At 39.3% G+C, this 17,206-nt stretch overlaps 1 protein-coding gene across 6 annotated transcripts in view; it reads left to right on the top strand.

Annotated features, from left to right (window-relative positions):
* The window catches only part of LOC121636368 (AMP deaminase 2-like), a 39,501-nt gene that overhangs the window by 15,588 nt on the left and 6,707 nt on the right, over positions 1-17,206 (top strand). For 2 of the 6 annotated variants that reach the window (XM_041979832.1, XM_041979834.1), the window contains exons 3-14: positions 4,387-4,509; positions 11,504-11,637; positions 12,155-12,285; positions 12,814-12,882; positions 13,776-13,887; positions 13,980-14,166; positions 15,402-15,543; positions 15,636-15,725; positions 15,807-15,936; positions 16,120-16,314; positions 16,407-16,538; positions 16,638-16,801. In XM_041979832.1, the coding sequence (XP_041835766.1) occupies positions 4,387-4,509; positions 11,504-11,637; positions 12,155-12,285; positions 12,814-12,882; positions 13,776-13,887; positions 13,980-14,166; positions 15,402-15,543; positions 15,636-15,725; positions 15,807-15,936; positions 16,120-16,314; positions 16,407-16,538; positions 16,638-16,801 (1,609 nt within the window). Of the gene's footprint in view, positions 1-4,045; positions 4,510-11,503; positions 11,638-12,154; positions 12,286-12,813; positions 12,883-13,775; positions 13,888-13,979; positions 14,167-15,401; positions 15,544-15,635; positions 15,726-15,806; positions 15,937-16,119; positions 16,315-16,406; positions 16,539-16,637; positions 16,802-17,206 lie in introns of those variants that run through there. The other 4 variants (XM_041979835.1, XM_041979836.1, XM_041979830.1 and 1 more) reach the window with 3 other exon arrangements.

Raw genomic sequence — 17,206 nt, forward strand, 5'->3', positions numbered from 1 at the left:
TCTCATACCCCTCCATACACATACACCACTACATACGCACTCACACACATACCTGCATATACACACAAGCACCTCCATACATACTCACGCCTCCACCCACTCCTTCACTCCTCCACACACACCTCGACCTCCACGTGCACACACTCATCTATACACACCTTCACACACACCCACACACACCTCCCACATAGACCTCCACACACACACCCGCACACCACTCACACACACATACACGCACACACTTAGACCTTCATACACACCCACACACACATACAGCACACACATCCCTCTACACCCACCCACACACCAGCATACCTACAGACACACACACACACACACCCACCTATATACAAACACACCCCCACCCAGGTTCCGGGGCTGCGACCAAGCACCAGGGCACGGACCAACCCCCGGCACGGCACATCCGGACGGGCCCAGCCCCCCCCAGCAGCGGCAGACCCCCCACCCCCAGGAGCGGGGGGAGACCCGACACCCCAGAGCCCGGGGCCCCCACCCGGCCCACCCCGGGCCCGACCGGCCACCCGGCCAGGGGCCGACGGACACCGACCCAGGCACCCCGGCAGCCACCCCCCACCGCCACGAGGCAGCCCCACCCCGGGGCCCACCCAATGCCGCCCGCCCAGACCGGAACCCCCAGCCGACCCAGCAGCGGAGCGGCCGAGATCCCCACCCAGGAGACAACCGGAGACCCGAAGCCACCAGGGACCCCCCACCCATATCCACCCCCATCCCAGCGAAGCCGCAATCCTCCACCTACATTAGGTGATGTAGCCAGTCACAGGGGACCAGAGGGAATGAAAGTCATCTGATTGGTTCCTGGAGGAGGCAGACATTGTCTCAATGCTGATGTGATCTAACAGGAGATTTCTAAACTGCTGGATAGACAAATTATTCTTATCTTTCCAGTTCACAAGAATAGTTTTCTTTGCGATGCATAAGACTGCGAGGACCAAGTTTATGGAGTGTATTCCTATGTTAGTGTCACCCAGGTCGCCCAGTAGGCAAAGTGTGGGGTTTGCAGAAAAACTGGTTTTAAACCATTTTGAGAGATCTTCACACACCTTAATCCAGAACCTTTGGACAGGTGTGCAGGACCACAGCGCATGGATGTAGCTATCAGAAGTGTTCTCAGAGCAGTGTGGGCAGATATCTGATGGTGAAAGGCCCATCCTGAACATCCTGTGTCCTGTATAATGAGTTCTATGGAGAATTTTGAATTGTATTAGTTGTATATTTGAATTCTGAGTCATTTTAAACGTGTTTAAACATATTTGTGACCATCTTTTCTGATCAAAGTTATTAGATAAATCATCTTCCCATTTTGAAGTTGGGAGAGATATCCTGTCTTCTAGCTTTGCAAATAATCTATATATTTTTGATAATAATTTTGGAGTATTAAGATTCAAGAATTCTGCTATTCTGACAGGAAGCTGCAAGTCTAACTGTACAGGGGTATACTTCTTACATATAATTGATTTTAGTTGGTGGTACTCTAAGAATTTATTGCTGTTGATTCCATACTGTGAGACAATTGTGTTGAAAGATACAAAGTTTCCATTTTCTATTATCTGTCCTAACTGTTGTATTCCTTTAGTCTTCCATTGAGTGAAGTTTATCATCTTTTTGTTCTGCAGGATGTCAGGGTTGTTCCAGATGGGTGTAAGTCTACATGGAAAGAGGGAAGATCTGGTTATCTTACAGAATTCCCACCAAGCCATTAAGGAAAAACGGATGTTAAGGCTTTTAAAGCACTTATATGGTTTAATGGTTGAGCTGATGAACGGCAGGTCAGAGATGACTAAGTCCTCACACAAAGCCTGCTCCACATCTAGCCACGGCTCATCCAGATAACTGGGTTTGAGCCACTTTGAGATGTACTGCAGTCTGTTAGCTATAAAGTAGTGATTAAAGTTTGGCAGATCCAGTCCTCCTCTATCTTTAGTCTGCTGTAAGGTTTTAAGACTGATACGTGACGGCTTGTTTTTCCAAAGAAACTTGGATATGAAAGAGTCCAGAGATTTGCATCCAACATCTTATTTTCTCTGATGGAGAAGCTGACAAACTGTTGGAATGTTGGTAATGTTGCTGAGATGTTGTTGAAGTCTCCAGAGATCTCATTGAATGGGTTAGGATGCTGTGTTTGTAGCCTAGCAACGACAGAGCTGATGACAACACAGGCTGTGTCTGCAGCCGTACCAGGTATGATATAAACAGCTACCAGAAAAAAACAGGTAAACTCTATGTGTTGATAATATGGATGAAAACTAACTGCTAACAGTTTGATGTTCCTTGTGCACATCTTTTCCTTTACAGTGACATGTCAAGGATGGCACCAACAGTGATTAAAAAGCCCTGCAATTCCAGCTTCCTTTAGCCTTCTACTGATTTTCTTATTGCAGTTTGCTCGTAAAGTCTTAAAGCAGTGTACAGACATTTTAGAGTCCAGGATGTGTGCATGTCTGGGTGAAGCACATAATATACTGCGTTCCCTGTTAGCACCTCAAGCTTGTCCATTTTGTTAGCTGGCAATCTCACATTTCCCGTCAGAATGATAGGAAGAAATGGTTTGAATTTCTGCCGTTTTTCTCTCAGCGTCACTCCTGCCCTGCATCCTCTTCGCTTTCTCTTCATCTCATTTTGGGATTTGGTGTGTTTTTTCACTAATTATCTTGGTTTTCGAAAGCTTAATCAATTGATCTCACTGGTAAACAACTCTTCCGTTGCCATTGAAAGTTTAAAGTACACAGAGAAATCAATTGCAGAGCACAGCTTTCAAACCATTGTAAACAAAAATTTTGAAAAATTAACTTGATTGTGATGTTCATGAATAAAAAGTAGATTACTTTTGATCTAAAAAATGCAAACGGTACAATCAGAGCCACGACGGTTTGCTGCCACCATGCATGCAGCGCATTTTAAAGTGGAATACCACTGACCCTTATTATAGGCCGTCATTGTATATGTTGCATTTCTAAAGTACACCAGGATATTGTGTAGCATTTTTCAAATGCTGTGGGCTACATGGTGGTTAGAGCAGCATGAAGTTTTTTTTGTTTGTTTTTTTTTTTTTTTTGTTTTTGTTTTTTTTAGCAGTGGAAGGAAAGTTGCTTCTGCTTGCAATATAAAATCACACTATTTTATTGCTCTCAGTTAATGATAGCCATAAATACATCCAACTAGTACAGCACAGTTCGTGAGTCATAACTCTTTGGTCAACTTTATCAATTGTGCAATCATTTTTAAATGTCACTGGGCTCCTTTAATGGCAAGTCAGGCACCCAGGTCGTTGTTATTTCCTCTCTGTGTGGGTGTGCAGTGGCATGAAAAAAAGATCTGTCCAGAATTCATTGCTCATTAAAGTCTGAAAATAACCTTTGTGCTACTTTGATTATCATGTTTTGTGCGATTATATTTGTCTTTGCTTCAAAAATTAACTAAAAATTGAAGTTTAAAAGCTGATTGGAGCAGTTTTAAACTGTCAAAGCATTCGTGTCTTTCTTGTGATGCTAGAGATGAAGGAAGCAGCTTCCCATGACATTATGTGAAGCATAGCATGAAAGAATAGCATTAAAAATGACATCATCTGATGTAAACGTAATAATACATGCACATGTTTTGTGCTCACTTGTACAAAAGCACAAAAACTGATATTTGCTAAAAAGTTAAAACACTTTCTGACATTGAGTTGGCTGAAGTGTCTGACAGTCATGTAAAAATGATTGAAGTCAAAGATAATTGTTTAATATTGTTTTATAAATCCTGCTTGAAAAAACGTTTGCAGCTTGAGAAAAAATAATATATCAAAACAGACCCATTTAAAGAGAGGCTCATGGCTGCAGTAAAACAAAGTAATGATCTGTTAAACCAGATACAGTTAATAATAACTTTATTCACAGCTTTATAGTCCTCATGATTGCACTATCGAAGCCTTGTGTTCTCGTGTTCATGAATAAGTGGTGGGAGGCGTTGAAGAAGTGGGAGTGGCCAGTTATCCAGGGCCTCCTCCATTTTACAGCACAATAGAGCATGAAGTAGTTCACCCCGGTCCTTCCCCCTTTTTCTGCCACGTGGTATGTTCCAACCCAGTATTTAAATCCGGGAGCTTGAAGGCTGTGCTGTTCATGCTGAAAACCGGTGTAATCCAGGAAGCAGCCGTGACACAGAATCAGAGGAAGAGAGGAGGACAAAAAAACTGCCTCAGCAGCACACTGAAGGTTGCGACAGTTTCAGCAAGAGAAGAAAAGGAAACACAAAAGAAGGGGAACAGTGTGATCCTGGTGTCAGAGCAGCCTGTGTTTTGGAGAGAGCATACGCTGTGTCGTTCTTCTCTCATTTGCTGTCATTCTCTCTCTTCCACTGTACCAGCGGGGGAGGGTGCATCAGCCGTCCCAGGCCTAGTTAGATGTCCCAGCATCCCGCAAGAGCACAATCAAGGCCACTGCAACCATAACGGAGACTGTGAGAACAGGACAAGACAGCTAGATAGAGGTACTGTAACCTATGCAACATAACCATGAACAGTACCTTTAGAATATAAAGATTGTTAATGTAAATTATATATCACTAGAAGTTTAAGCAGTTCTGTGTTAGGTAGGTACTAACCTCTTTAAAAATAATGCCCAAGCAAGCTTATAGTGAAGCATAAACTGCAAACACAGTTCTTGATTACTAAAATAAAAAAGATGCCAACATGTAGAAGACAAGGAGGGAAGCTACAGAAAAGAAGGGATAAGAGGACTCGTAAATTTATTTCATTATTTTGTGGGGAAAGCAGTAACAAATTAGTCTGTTGCCATAATGCTGATTTCTATAGAGTCTGGGAGTTGTTGTTCATGAGCATTTGGGACACCTAGCCCCCACTGCTCTTTGCTCCAGTTCAGTACAGTACTACAGCCAAGTAGACAAATCCCTGAAATTCTTGAGTGTGAGCTAAATTAAATTTAACATTTGGCACTTGTTTTGCAAAAGTGTGCAGCAATCAAAAAAGGTGGCTTCAAACTGCTGAACAAGTAAAACTTAAAACAAAAGAAATGGAAAACCTCTTTCAGAATTGCCTCTTCATTAACACTGTAGCCCTCATGGAGCTTGTGTGAGAATACACCGTGTACTGTCAGTCCACCGGAGCATGCTGACTTCCCTGATCACGATAAGGGCAGTGTTTACATGAGCTGCCATATGTTTTGTGTGGTGGTTTATGTTCCTTTGGGATGCATCTGTCTCATTTTATATGCTGTTAAGGTTATATTATACTGGACACACAATTAGAAACGAACTTTAGTTTTTCTGTATTTACTGAAATGTTTGTCCCTCCAACAGATCTTTTTTGCTTGTTTTATATATTTCTAAAAGTAGTTAACTGTCTAGAAAATGGACTTTGTGGGTAGAGGGTTCTCACTGGTAAATTTCCATCATTCTATTATTTCTCTTCTGAATGATGAGAAGTGATCATATGCTTGAGAGATGAACATACAAAGAGGTGTATTCTCATCTGTGGTTGCTTAGGAACATCGGATGCATGTTTCATCATTGTTCTCTCCCAGGGACTATATTGAAGTCTGCGAAGATAAACACAAGTTTTACTGGACCCTCAGATATCAAAACCAGAAAATAAACTAAAATAAATTAATGTGGTACTCTGCTTGCGTATGTGCTATTGTGGGTTTCTGCCATTGGCCATTTCTCTTGTACTAACATGCTCATAAAACTGCTGCTCCTTGACAACTGCGACTGCACAGGATTTCCTCGCACTCCTGCAGATCCAGGCAACCTTTTTTTTTCTTTTACTGATGTCTCTTAAGATAATACTCTTGTACTTTACATAGAGGCTAACTGTGTTGGAGTTTTCGGAATAACCACACAAGGTCTATTGTGCAACATAACATTTAGGCTGGGTAGAATTTGAAGATTTTCCTTTTACTGATTTTGACCTTCATTATGATTTTACAAATTGTCCTACAAATTTCTCTTTCAAACTATGATTTGTTAAAATTAGGATCTTGACAAATCAAGCTTCATGTGTTTCTTGTAGATAGTTGTTAATTTGTGATGATTTTTCATTTTAAATATGTGCTATTTGTGTTAGCTATATAGGCAGTTGTTTAGGTTTAGTCATTTCATGTTTTTATTTGAGGGGAAAAAAACATTTCAACATGGAGAGGAAATGGTGTTCTACTATTATGAAGTTAGTGGTACTAAGATTTAAAATAGAAATATATTTTCATACTACTGAGTTGAAAAATGTTGACTATTTCATGATTTGAAAAAATGCTCAGCCTTTTCTTTTTCGTTTCCGCACCCAGCAGAGAATGCTTTGAGAAGAAGTTGGAGAGGCCCTGCAAGTTAAGAATTGCAAATGAGGCAGTGCAAGACCACATCTATTCACCAAAATGCCAACTAGTCTTCTGTGTTTTTGTTGCTTCACATGGTGTCCGGATCTTTTTTTTTTTTTAATAATCCAGTATCCGTTGTTTGCTTAGATGATTTTGAATAATGACTACATCTAATAAATAGAGAGAGGTAGAGTAAACAAAGTTAGAGGAAGCATAGTCCTTTCATACAGCCGTGATCTGATCTAAGTTGCTGTTGGGTAATATTTTAGCTAATAAAAATCCATTTTCCAATCCAAACACTTTAAATCCTTTATCTGAAAATATTGTATTTAACTTTAAATGAATAATTATTCAGTTTTTTATTTTAAAAATAATTAGGGATGCACAGATACCAATATCAGATATGGGTCTGATACTATGTGCGTATATTCGTTCTCGGTATTCATAAAAGTGTTCTGATACTACAGAACCCGATTCTATTGTAAAAACAACTATGGCAATAAAAATTAACACGGTAATCCAAAGACATTAATCTGTGGAATTAACATGTTAATCTTTTCAATGCATTAATTCATTAACAATAAAGTTATTACTTATGCCATATTAAAAATCTGAATTTTGGTAAGAGAAGCTTATTTTGGAAATGTAGGTGTTTTGTTACAGCAGTGAACTGAATTCACCAAAAACTACTTTATCCTCCTTATTTACGAAGATTCTCACAGTTTTCAAGCCCCACATTTAGAGGATGGCCACAGGATGACCAGTTTGATATGTCGCACTATTAACCTCTCAGTCGTGGCATCTGGCATATCTGGCATTCTGGTTCACAATCCTTACCAGTGAACTGTAATGGATTTTTTAGTACTCATATAGGTATTTGGTATCAGAAACAACTCAAACGTAAGTACTTGTACTCCATTAAAGAAATTGTGAGATTGGTGCATCACTATGATGTGGAAATAGAAACTACAGTATCTGCATTTTTATTTGTAGTTGTAAAAATCAACTTTTGTTTAGATTTTCCTAGAAGTTTTCTCAACACTTTAGTCTTTTATAAACATGTTTTTATTCAGTGTTGTTCACCAAAGTGCTTTGTGCATGTCCTTGATCCCTCACAAAGATACTGTGTGCATCTTTTCCTCATCAGACATTTACAAAGCTAGGTTGTTAAGTATATTAAGTCTACCACACTTATAGTCCTAGAGTCCTCCTTTTACCTGCCATTGTTGGCACATTGTTGCACATCCTGGTACCTAATCTCAACCTGCAAGTCATTGTAATGATGTGACATGATTGGTAGGACTTTGAATGGCACTTTATGTATGTGCACAAAATAAGGCAAAATAAGAGTCTTATCTTGAAAAACAACAACAACAAAAAAAGTACATCAAAAACATAAACCACTACTGAAAGAAAGAGAAAAAGGTGGCAGATGTGGTCTGATTCAATCCCTCATCAGTCAAATCGGTCATTTTACAAGGATAAACCTTTGTTCTATACTCTCAGCATCACAGTAGATAACAAAAACTATAAAAGGTTTGATAAAATGTCTGTTAGCATCACATCTTAACAGATCTGAATGTTTCTTTTACCAGGAAACTGATAAGATCTGAAGCATCAAAGCATTAGCTAAATCTCAGCCAGCAGTGCTGCTATGAACAACAATGAAGATGTTGTCTAAACAGATTTTAAAAGCACATTTAATTCATTATTTTGAAAAAAGAAGTTGATGTGTGTGATCATGGAATATTGAACTTATGGATATATTTCTCAGCACCATGTTTTGCTACTTGCATTTTGGTGATGGGAGCATGGGGCAGACTATAAGGAGAGCCTTGGGCCATATAGAGCAGTGACAGCAGATACCTAATGAGCATGTGGGCAGTGTGCAGACTCAGGTCTCAGGAATGTGGCACAAAGCTAAGATGGACAGCTCAGTCAATATAAAGTGCTTGTATAAGCGATGAGCTCATAATGGCATTGCAATGAACACGGGTTGAGGTATTTCATACAATAAAGGAAGATCTACTCACTCAGGAAAGCTTAATTTGAGGAACAGCTATGTTTTTGTCATGACTTCACAACAGGTTTTATGCCCCTGTGTGTTATACTCTTTAAGTCTTATTTCTTATATGATTTAATTGGTGATCTCTGTGATTTAAAAAATGTTAAAGTTTCCCATTATATGTATATAATACAGACTATAGACTTGTTGATGGTCTCTTTTCACTCTCAGTTTTGCACCATTTTCTTGTGTAGAAGTCTATATAAAGTCTTTGCTGCCCAAGCAATGATGTCATTGGGATTAATAGAGTTGAGATGTTTTGGATTAAGAGCCTTCTGTGGCAGAACGTCTTTGGAATTATATGAATAGCTTATTGGAGACAACTGTGTGTAAGTCTTTGTCCATTTAAAAATTTCACATTACATACATTACTTACATATAAAGCCTGTATATATTCAAATAAATCATTGTCTCAAGAATTTGATAGCATGATGTAAGAGATCTGTGTCAGAAATGTTTCTGGGTGACCCATGATTTGGCTTTAAAATTCCTGCTTTGGTGGGATTGTCGTGTACGTTTGCTCTAGCACTACTTCAGATTGCAACCTAGTAGAGTCAGTGTCATCACTATATCCCATATTGAAATTTTTACTAGTTGACTTCTGTGTGCAATATTTAAATGTATTACAATATCAGTATCCCGTGGAGAGTTACCTTCTGCTCATTCCAAACTCCACTGCTTCAGAAGCAGACAGCAGATGGCTGAGACTAATTGTCACAGGCCAGACACAGCACCAATAATGGCTCCAATTATAGAGGAGTGAGAGCACACCACTCCCAAAGCCAAAGACTTGAGTTAGTTACTGTGTTCATGTAAGTTACTGTGTTCATGTATAACTATGATACTCTTGACATTGTTGCTCTCCTTCAAATCCATGGCTGACTTTAGAAAGTGCAGACTGAATAATATACTACAGTCTTCTGAGTGTCATACAGACATAAAAATCATTTTGCAGTTTAAGTTGCTTTTTACTGTGTTTAGTTTAGTTTGGAGTGGAGGCGGCGTCATCTTTTGCCAACAGGAAGAGAGCCCTTTTCTGCACACTAAGGTTTGTTTCTATCCACGTGTCAGCATATACATGTGAGTGAAGGTAATTATTTCTCGAGAGCAGCAAACTGTCTGTTGGCTCCTGCTGTCTTTTCTCAAGCTGTTCTTGGACATTTTATTAAGGAGTCACCAGAGATTTATAATTAATCATCAATTTAATTTTCCTTTGTTTTTGGCTGACAGCTCTTTCTGGTTTATGTCCATGTCTGATGTACTCACTACTTGTTCAAAATAGGCTAATAGATTCATGTAGCTGCAAGAAGGGAACAAAGTGGATTCGTGGTCAAAGATTGCTCAATACTGAGAGTGCTGTATTTGCATTTTGTTGTGGTTTTTAAAATCTGCGACGATCTTTAGTTTTAACCTTCGGAGTGCGTGCTCATGTAAGTTTTAAGTATCACGTGATAGTAATTTGTGGTGCCTGAACCATGTTTGTGCCTGTTAAAATAACTCTTATCCTCTCTCAAAAAGGACACTTTGTAATCTTTGGTAAACCAAATTCAAATTCTTTTCTATTTACGTTTTGATGGTAACAGCTAGCTTTGCCTGCTTTTGTAGAATTTGACTGCTTTTCTCTGTTTTTAACAGACTGGCATGATGAACAATGGCTAACTAAAGTTAACTGTGGCTCATGTGTGCTGTGTTTCTAGTGGAAGACTATAGGATTGTAAATGACTATCAGAGGTGTTTGAAAACATGTTGCTTTTGAACAATCGGTCTTATCAATCCAGTAGAGACTGCACATAATTTTGTTAGTCTTCACTGCTTTTATGTAGCTCGTATGACCATACAAGAGCAGAGCACTTTCTTGCCTATCCCCTAGGATATTTGGTGTTTAATTTGGAATGGTAAAAAAAAAAAAAAAACAGGCTTTGCAGAAACAAAGGGGCTAATTTTCTTCTTCATGCAGCACTAACAGTATTAGCCGCAAAGTTCAAAATATATTCTTAAAATGTCTTGCATGATTTTACATGCTGAAAAGTACACCACATGGCAGAAGAAAAGGACTGAAAATTCAGATTACTGGGTAGACAGTAGTCTAGTAGTAGTTTCAAAGCACTTACCATTTATATTTCTAATTTATCAAAAAGTTAATCAATGTTAATGTGTAACTACAGCCCCTACTTTTTGCGTAACTCCACCCACTGTCAAATTTGAAAAAATGCCTGAAACTGCAAGGGTTGTGGTGGGAGGTGTGAGGTGATCAGAGAGTGGAGAGTGGGCAGGTCGGGATACACAGGCAGAAATGATTGCCACACACCGGCTTAGCGGCCATTAGAAAGATGGAAAGTGAGATTCACAAAGCACTTACGCCACAGAGCGGTCTTTGAGGTGGAAGATTTTTACCCTCCTGAATCTCCTCAGCTACACATGAACAAGGTGGTCCTGAACCGCATCAGTCTGGGCTGTTAGCACTGTTACGCTAGCCTGTCAGCAGCTCCAGCTGCTCTGAAAAGCTGTGGAGACTCGCAGCAGGTTGTGGCAGCTGCAGGAAGTGCTGCTGTACGTTGCCACTGCTACGATTTCAGTTGCTGTCTGTTGCCAGATGAGGATCAACAGGTAAAGAAAAAATCTGGTGTTACTTTTACACCCCTCAAAAGCACAAATCCATCTCATTGCAGGAATATTTCATCAGAAACTGTGAAAGAATAGAAGTCTGAAACTAGCAAATCTACACCATTTCACCCTTAATATGCGTTAGTGGGCATGGTTTTCTATACCCGCAAGACGAGGACCTGCCTATCTGCATCTGGAGGGGGGGTCTGTGAGGTTTTTAAAATTGTTAACTGCTCAATAAACACATTTTTGGGTGCACCACCGCTTTGAGACAGACCCCCTTCTTTGGAACAGACCTTTTAATGTTAATGTAAACTTTTGATATTGCTGACTGGGATTACGTACTTATTTTAATTCATTGTCTCAGCATTGATGTTGCACCTTTGAATGTCTGACCTCCAAGTACAGACTTTTATGGACTATTAAGAATTTCAATCATATGCCACTTATCACCCTCTGTAACTCTTCCCATGTACTCCTACAGACCTCTGTGGTGTGTCTGGGTCCGTCAAGTCCCTCAAGCCTCAGCGATCCCTTCCAGGGACACCTGTTTCTCTGTCCCACTACCCAGTTGACCTGCGAACATCAATGGAGGAAAAGTACAAAGAGATTGCAGAGGTGAGAACTTAAATAATACAATTATTAAAACAGAAACACTGTGATGCATGATCATATGATATTATCGTTGCAAAATAATTAGATAAATATGAAATTAAGTTCAGGATTGGTTCTTTTGAAATTCAGCAGTCTCACCATTTTCATTATCTGCTTCTGTCATTTATTTAAATATCAGATTTGCTACTTATGAAATTTAGAAAATCACTTTATGTCTACATTAGTGTCATCTAAATGACTACTGCTTTAATTTTTTCAGCTTCTATGAAGGTTTACTCATTTACTGTAGGAAAGAAAATGAAGAAAAATTGGAAGAAAGGCTGTAAAATCCAAATAATGTCTTAGATGCTAGTCCAGTATCTGCCCTGAACTCTTTTTTTTTTTTTTTTTTTTTTTCATTTTAGACCAAACGTAACCTATGGTTGTGTTTCTGTAAGCCCTCCATATATTCATGCATGCACAGAAAGTGACATTTCCTGTTTGGTGACACCATAAATTTTATAATTTGTGTTTGAACCAGGAGCTGTTCACACGCAGCATGGCAGAGAGCGAGATGAGAAGTGCCCCTTATGAGTTCCCAGAGGACAGCCCCATTGAACAGCTGGAAGAACGACGGCACCGCCTGGAGAGGCAAATTAGTCAAGACATAAAGTGAGGAAATGCAGACAGACTCCATCTATAAACCTAGTTAAATAGACAACTTACATTACCTCAGACGGACACAACTCTCCCTCTTCCTCCTCAGTGTTGCTTTTACTTATGCACACATGCTTATCAGCTTCCAATATGCTAGCGTGTAACTAATCCCTGCAATTCGCTCATTGAGCTAGCCAGCATTCAGGCACCTGTTCTGGTGGTACATCTTCTACTGCACAAACTTTCAGAAGGACATGGTCGCTGTTCCAGTTGCCAAAGTTGATCCTAACAGCACCACTAAGCTGATCAGTGGGTGTTTATCTGGCACACCCTCCATAATCAGGGTTTGCTATTACTAACTGATTTTTAAATTCTTTGTGTACATGTATATATCTGTTTGAGAGAGAGTGTTTGTTGAAGTGTAGGTTTGTGGTTCTGTTTGGTGTCCTTCCCTGTCTGTGCTTAATTTCTTGTCACTACCTCTGGTGCTCATCTGCCCCTGCCTTGCCTACACTATCCTGCTCCACTGCATATCACCCAAAGGCTTGAGCCAGAGATCTTGCTCCGTGCCAAACAGGACTTCATGAAAATCGACAGTGCTGCAGACCTAGAGTGAGTGAGCTCTGCCTCAGTATGCATGTTTTGTCTGGTGATTCATCTTTGTTTATTTACTCATACTTGAGAAATATGCATGGTAACTACTTACATGATATTTTGATTTTCATTTTGATTATTATACATATATTAACACCCAGTCTTTATTATTTAGGAACTCTAGACTAGTTTAAGTAATACTTTCCAGAGTTGATCGACAATAGACAGCCTGTTGAGATGGACTACATCTTCCCCCTGCTGGTGAATTCATAGACATGCAGATGGGTTGTAATTTTGCTTTTTCTTAAAATATTAACATTACATTAAGTTAATTTTCATTAAAAATACTTTCAGAATAAAAATAATTTCAAGATTACTGTCTGAATTGAAATTATTATCCACACATGTCAGAGCATTTAAACTTGTTCAGTGTTTTGACTTGGCAGCAAAAGTCCCAGGATTCATGGAGGTCTCACCTAATTGTTTATAAATCTTTGAGGATCTGCAATGAGGACAGCCTAATAGGTCTCGTGTTGGCCGTACCTCAGATGATTACAGTTGTGTTTACGTCACAATGGACTAAGTTTCCCTTCTTTCCCATACAATAGCTGCATACTAGTAATAATAAACAACTAATACCTGTCTACCTTAGAATAAATATTAACAGTCCTGTATGTGATAAACAGCATAATACAAACATAACAAAGTCAACATTTGATGTCAGACACCAGGAGAAAGCTTTCCAAACCGCTCTAAATAACAAACTGCATTAACAGTTAACACAGCCATGACTTTATACTAAAAACTCTAAATATTTTTCCCTTTCTGCTGCTCTTCCACTTTACCTCACCTGTTTTCTCTGTGTAATAAATCATCCTGCCTTTGTTTTGTTCCTCTCTGAATGTCACAAGGTTAATGAAGGACAAGAGTGAGGACACTGTTGACGTTGGCTTCCCAGATAGAGAAATGCCGATGGAAAGAGAGTACCAACGGGTCTCAATATCTGGAGAGGAGAAGTGTGGGGTGAGGATCTCAAATCAAACGGTTTAAAGGAAATACTCAAAGTAAATTTATTTCACCTCCATCTTTCCTCCTGTCATTTTAAACCTTTTCAGGTGCCCTTCACTGACCTGGTAGATGCTGCCAAGTGTGTGGTGAAAGCATTATTCATCAGGGAGAAGTACATAAATCGCTCCATGCAGACATTTTGTAAGACCACAGCTCATGCCTTGCAAGACCTCGGGATGAAGACTCTGGATATGGGAATCTATGACGATATACCAGAGACCCCTGTAGATGCTGGTATAGTAAACACACTTTTAGTATATATTCAGCTCTATATTATACTATAATACTATACTATACTATACTATACTATATTGAATACTACATTCAGCATATATCAGTACATATTTTGAATTTTGTTTGGGTCAATTAATCTCTTTTTAAAAATCACAGCAATAACTATTGTACAATTTTCCACAGCAAGTAATACTGGTTGAATCTCAGACTTTGGAAGTTTTTTTTTTTTTTTTTTGCCAAGATAAATTAGTGAAGCATCATTGGTAGCTTCTTTGGGAAACCTTTTGGTCAGCAAATATCTGACGACAGAGAAATTATAATTATTTAAAAAATACACAGGCATGCAGTCACAAATGAACTGTTTCATTACGTCCCTTTTGTCACTGGGTTGTTTTTAATTAAAGAGGCTTTGCAGCAGTGGGGCTAATCACAGCTGTGGCTTTAACAAAACAAAAAGAACGTGAGTCAGTATTTTTGACTAATCTCAGACGTTTACTGACAAAATGATTGATCAGCTAGGTTATATTTAAAAGATTATTGGCAGCAATCTATAGTTGTAGTAGTAAATTCTGTATTTGCCCCAAAAATCCATAAGTGTCTTTTCCTGTGACTGTTTCCAGTCAATGTGTTTATATGACATTAGATAAACAAAATTATTGGTGGTCCAACTACTTTTGCATATTTTTCTGTTGCCTTTGTCAGACACCTGAACTCGTCAGCTCATTAAGACTGTGTTTTATTTACTGTTGCCTAAGGCGAAGTATCTCTGCTCTAATAAATCTTTTAACTGCAGCACCATCTGACAAAATAGCCACTCAAGTAACTGTAGGTAACTTTTCTTCGTGCCAAATTCAGATATACTTACCTGTACAGTGATGTTCCACAGAGAACTTTCGAAGTGACACATGGTCTTGTACTTTTTTTTTTGTTTGTTTCTTTTGTATGAAATTTATAACGACATTTGCTAAATATTTGGTTTTCCTGCAAAACTTGGAAAGCCTTTACGATCTTGCTTGAGGAGCAGCATTTAGATTTTTAATTATCTGTATTCAGACTGTATGGTTTGCCTAAAATAATGAAGTTCCTGCTTAAAGAGATTTTGTTAAACCTACAAAGATGAAAAACTCAAAAGCGTTGTTTTTCCATTTATATTAAGCTTGCTCTGTTCATGACTAGGTCTGTAGTGCATAAGTCATTTTGAATATAATTGATCAGTGTCAAACCTGTTTTTCCAGATGCCCCCGTCCACCCTCCAGTTTCAGAGTTTCATCCTTATGACAACCTGGACCCAAAGAATATGCCAGCAGACACAGGATATGGTTGTAAGATGGTTGGTGGCGTAGTCCATGTGTACACCAAGAAAACCAACATGGACAAGTGTGTGTTTATACCTGCACTAAGATAGCCACAATTTACTAGCTTACCATATAAAACTGGGTCTGAATGAATTTTATTTTTATGCTCTTTAGAAGTGCAGAACTTGACCTGCCATATCCTGACCTGAAGGAATATATCGAAGACATGAATGTGATGATGTCCCTCATAATCAATGGGCCAGTGTAAGTGTTACTTTAACAAGATTAATTTGTTGCTTGGTCTTAGTCTAAATGAAATGTATGCCTTCATTGTGGTGTTTACAGGAAGTCTTTCTGCTACCGTCGCCTGCAGTATCTAAGCTCTAAGTTTCAGATGCACATCCTCCTGAACGAGATGAAGGAGCTGGCAGCTCAAAAGAAGGTTCCTCATAGAGACTTCTACAACATAAGAAAGGCAAGAATTAACTGAACTTTGCTTTAAACCTTTTCCAGCTGCAGCACACCTTAACGGCTCATCTGCTACAAGATTTAAAAATCTGAATTACTCTCAAAGCTCACATCCATAGAGGTCTAAAGAAATGCAGTGTCTTTAATAAAGAAATAATTGGTGTCTTTGCTGGTGTTGTTCTGACTCTAGGTTGACACACATATACACGCTTCATCCTGCATGAACCAGAAGCACCTGCTGCGATTCATTAAGAGAGCCATGAAGAAATACCCCGAAGAGATTGTTCACGTGGAGTGTGGCCGTGGTCAGACACTCAAAGAGGTTTTCGAGTCCATGAATCTTACAGCCTACGACCTGAGTGTAGATACACTTGACATGCATGCGGTAAGATACAGGAGTGATAATAGAAAAATCATATACCATGTAGCACATTTGGTATATATAAAAATATTTGTCTCTTTTCATTTCCTTGTCAGGACCGAAACACATTTCATCGGTTTGATAAGTTTAACTCCAAATACAACCCCATTGGAGAGTCGATCCTCAGAGAGATCTTCATCAAGACTGACAACTGCATTGAAGGGAAATACTTTGCACATATAGTTAAGGTGTGAAATAATTCATCCATAAACGACTGTATTTACTTCATCCAAAAGATTTGTGAATTCACACAAACTGTTACATGCTTTTTGTCTTTATTTGTCCAGGAGGTGATGGCTGACTTGGAGGAGAGTAAATACCAGAACTCTGAGCTACGACTGTCCATCTATGGACGTTCCAGGGATGAATGGGACAATCTGGCTCAGTGGGCAGTCAGACACAGAGTGTACTCTGATAATGTGCGCTGGCTTGTCCAGGTGCCCCGTTTATTGTAAGTGTCCCTCCACACTTGTTTCACCTTGAAGCTAAGATGTGTAGATTCAGTCTACAGATTTAGACTGCTCACTGAATCTTTTTTTTTATTTAACACTGAGTCTGACATTGGTTTATTGAGGCACAACAAGCCCACTGAGATTCTCTTTGAAGGAAAAAGAAACTATAAAAATAACTATACTAACAGCCTGAGAGGTCATGAATTAAAGCGCTCAGCCCCTTACAACATGGCTCAGTGGGTAGAGTGGTTGTCCTGTCGCCCAAGGGTTGCCGGTTCGATCCCGGCCCGGTCGAGCTCATGTCTAGGTGTCTTTGAGCAAGACACCGAACCCCTAATTGCTCCTGATGGGTCATGGTTGATCGCCTTGCATGGCAGCTTCCGCCATCAGTGTGTGAATGTGTG

This window comes from Melanotaenia boesemani, chromosome 3, assembly GCF_017639745.1.
Source record: "Melanotaenia boesemani isolate fMelBoe1 chromosome 3, fMelBoe1.pri, whole genome shotgun sequence".
Lineage (NCBI taxonomy): Eukaryota > Metazoa > Chordata > Actinopteri > Atheriniformes > Melanotaeniidae > Melanotaenia > Melanotaenia boesemani.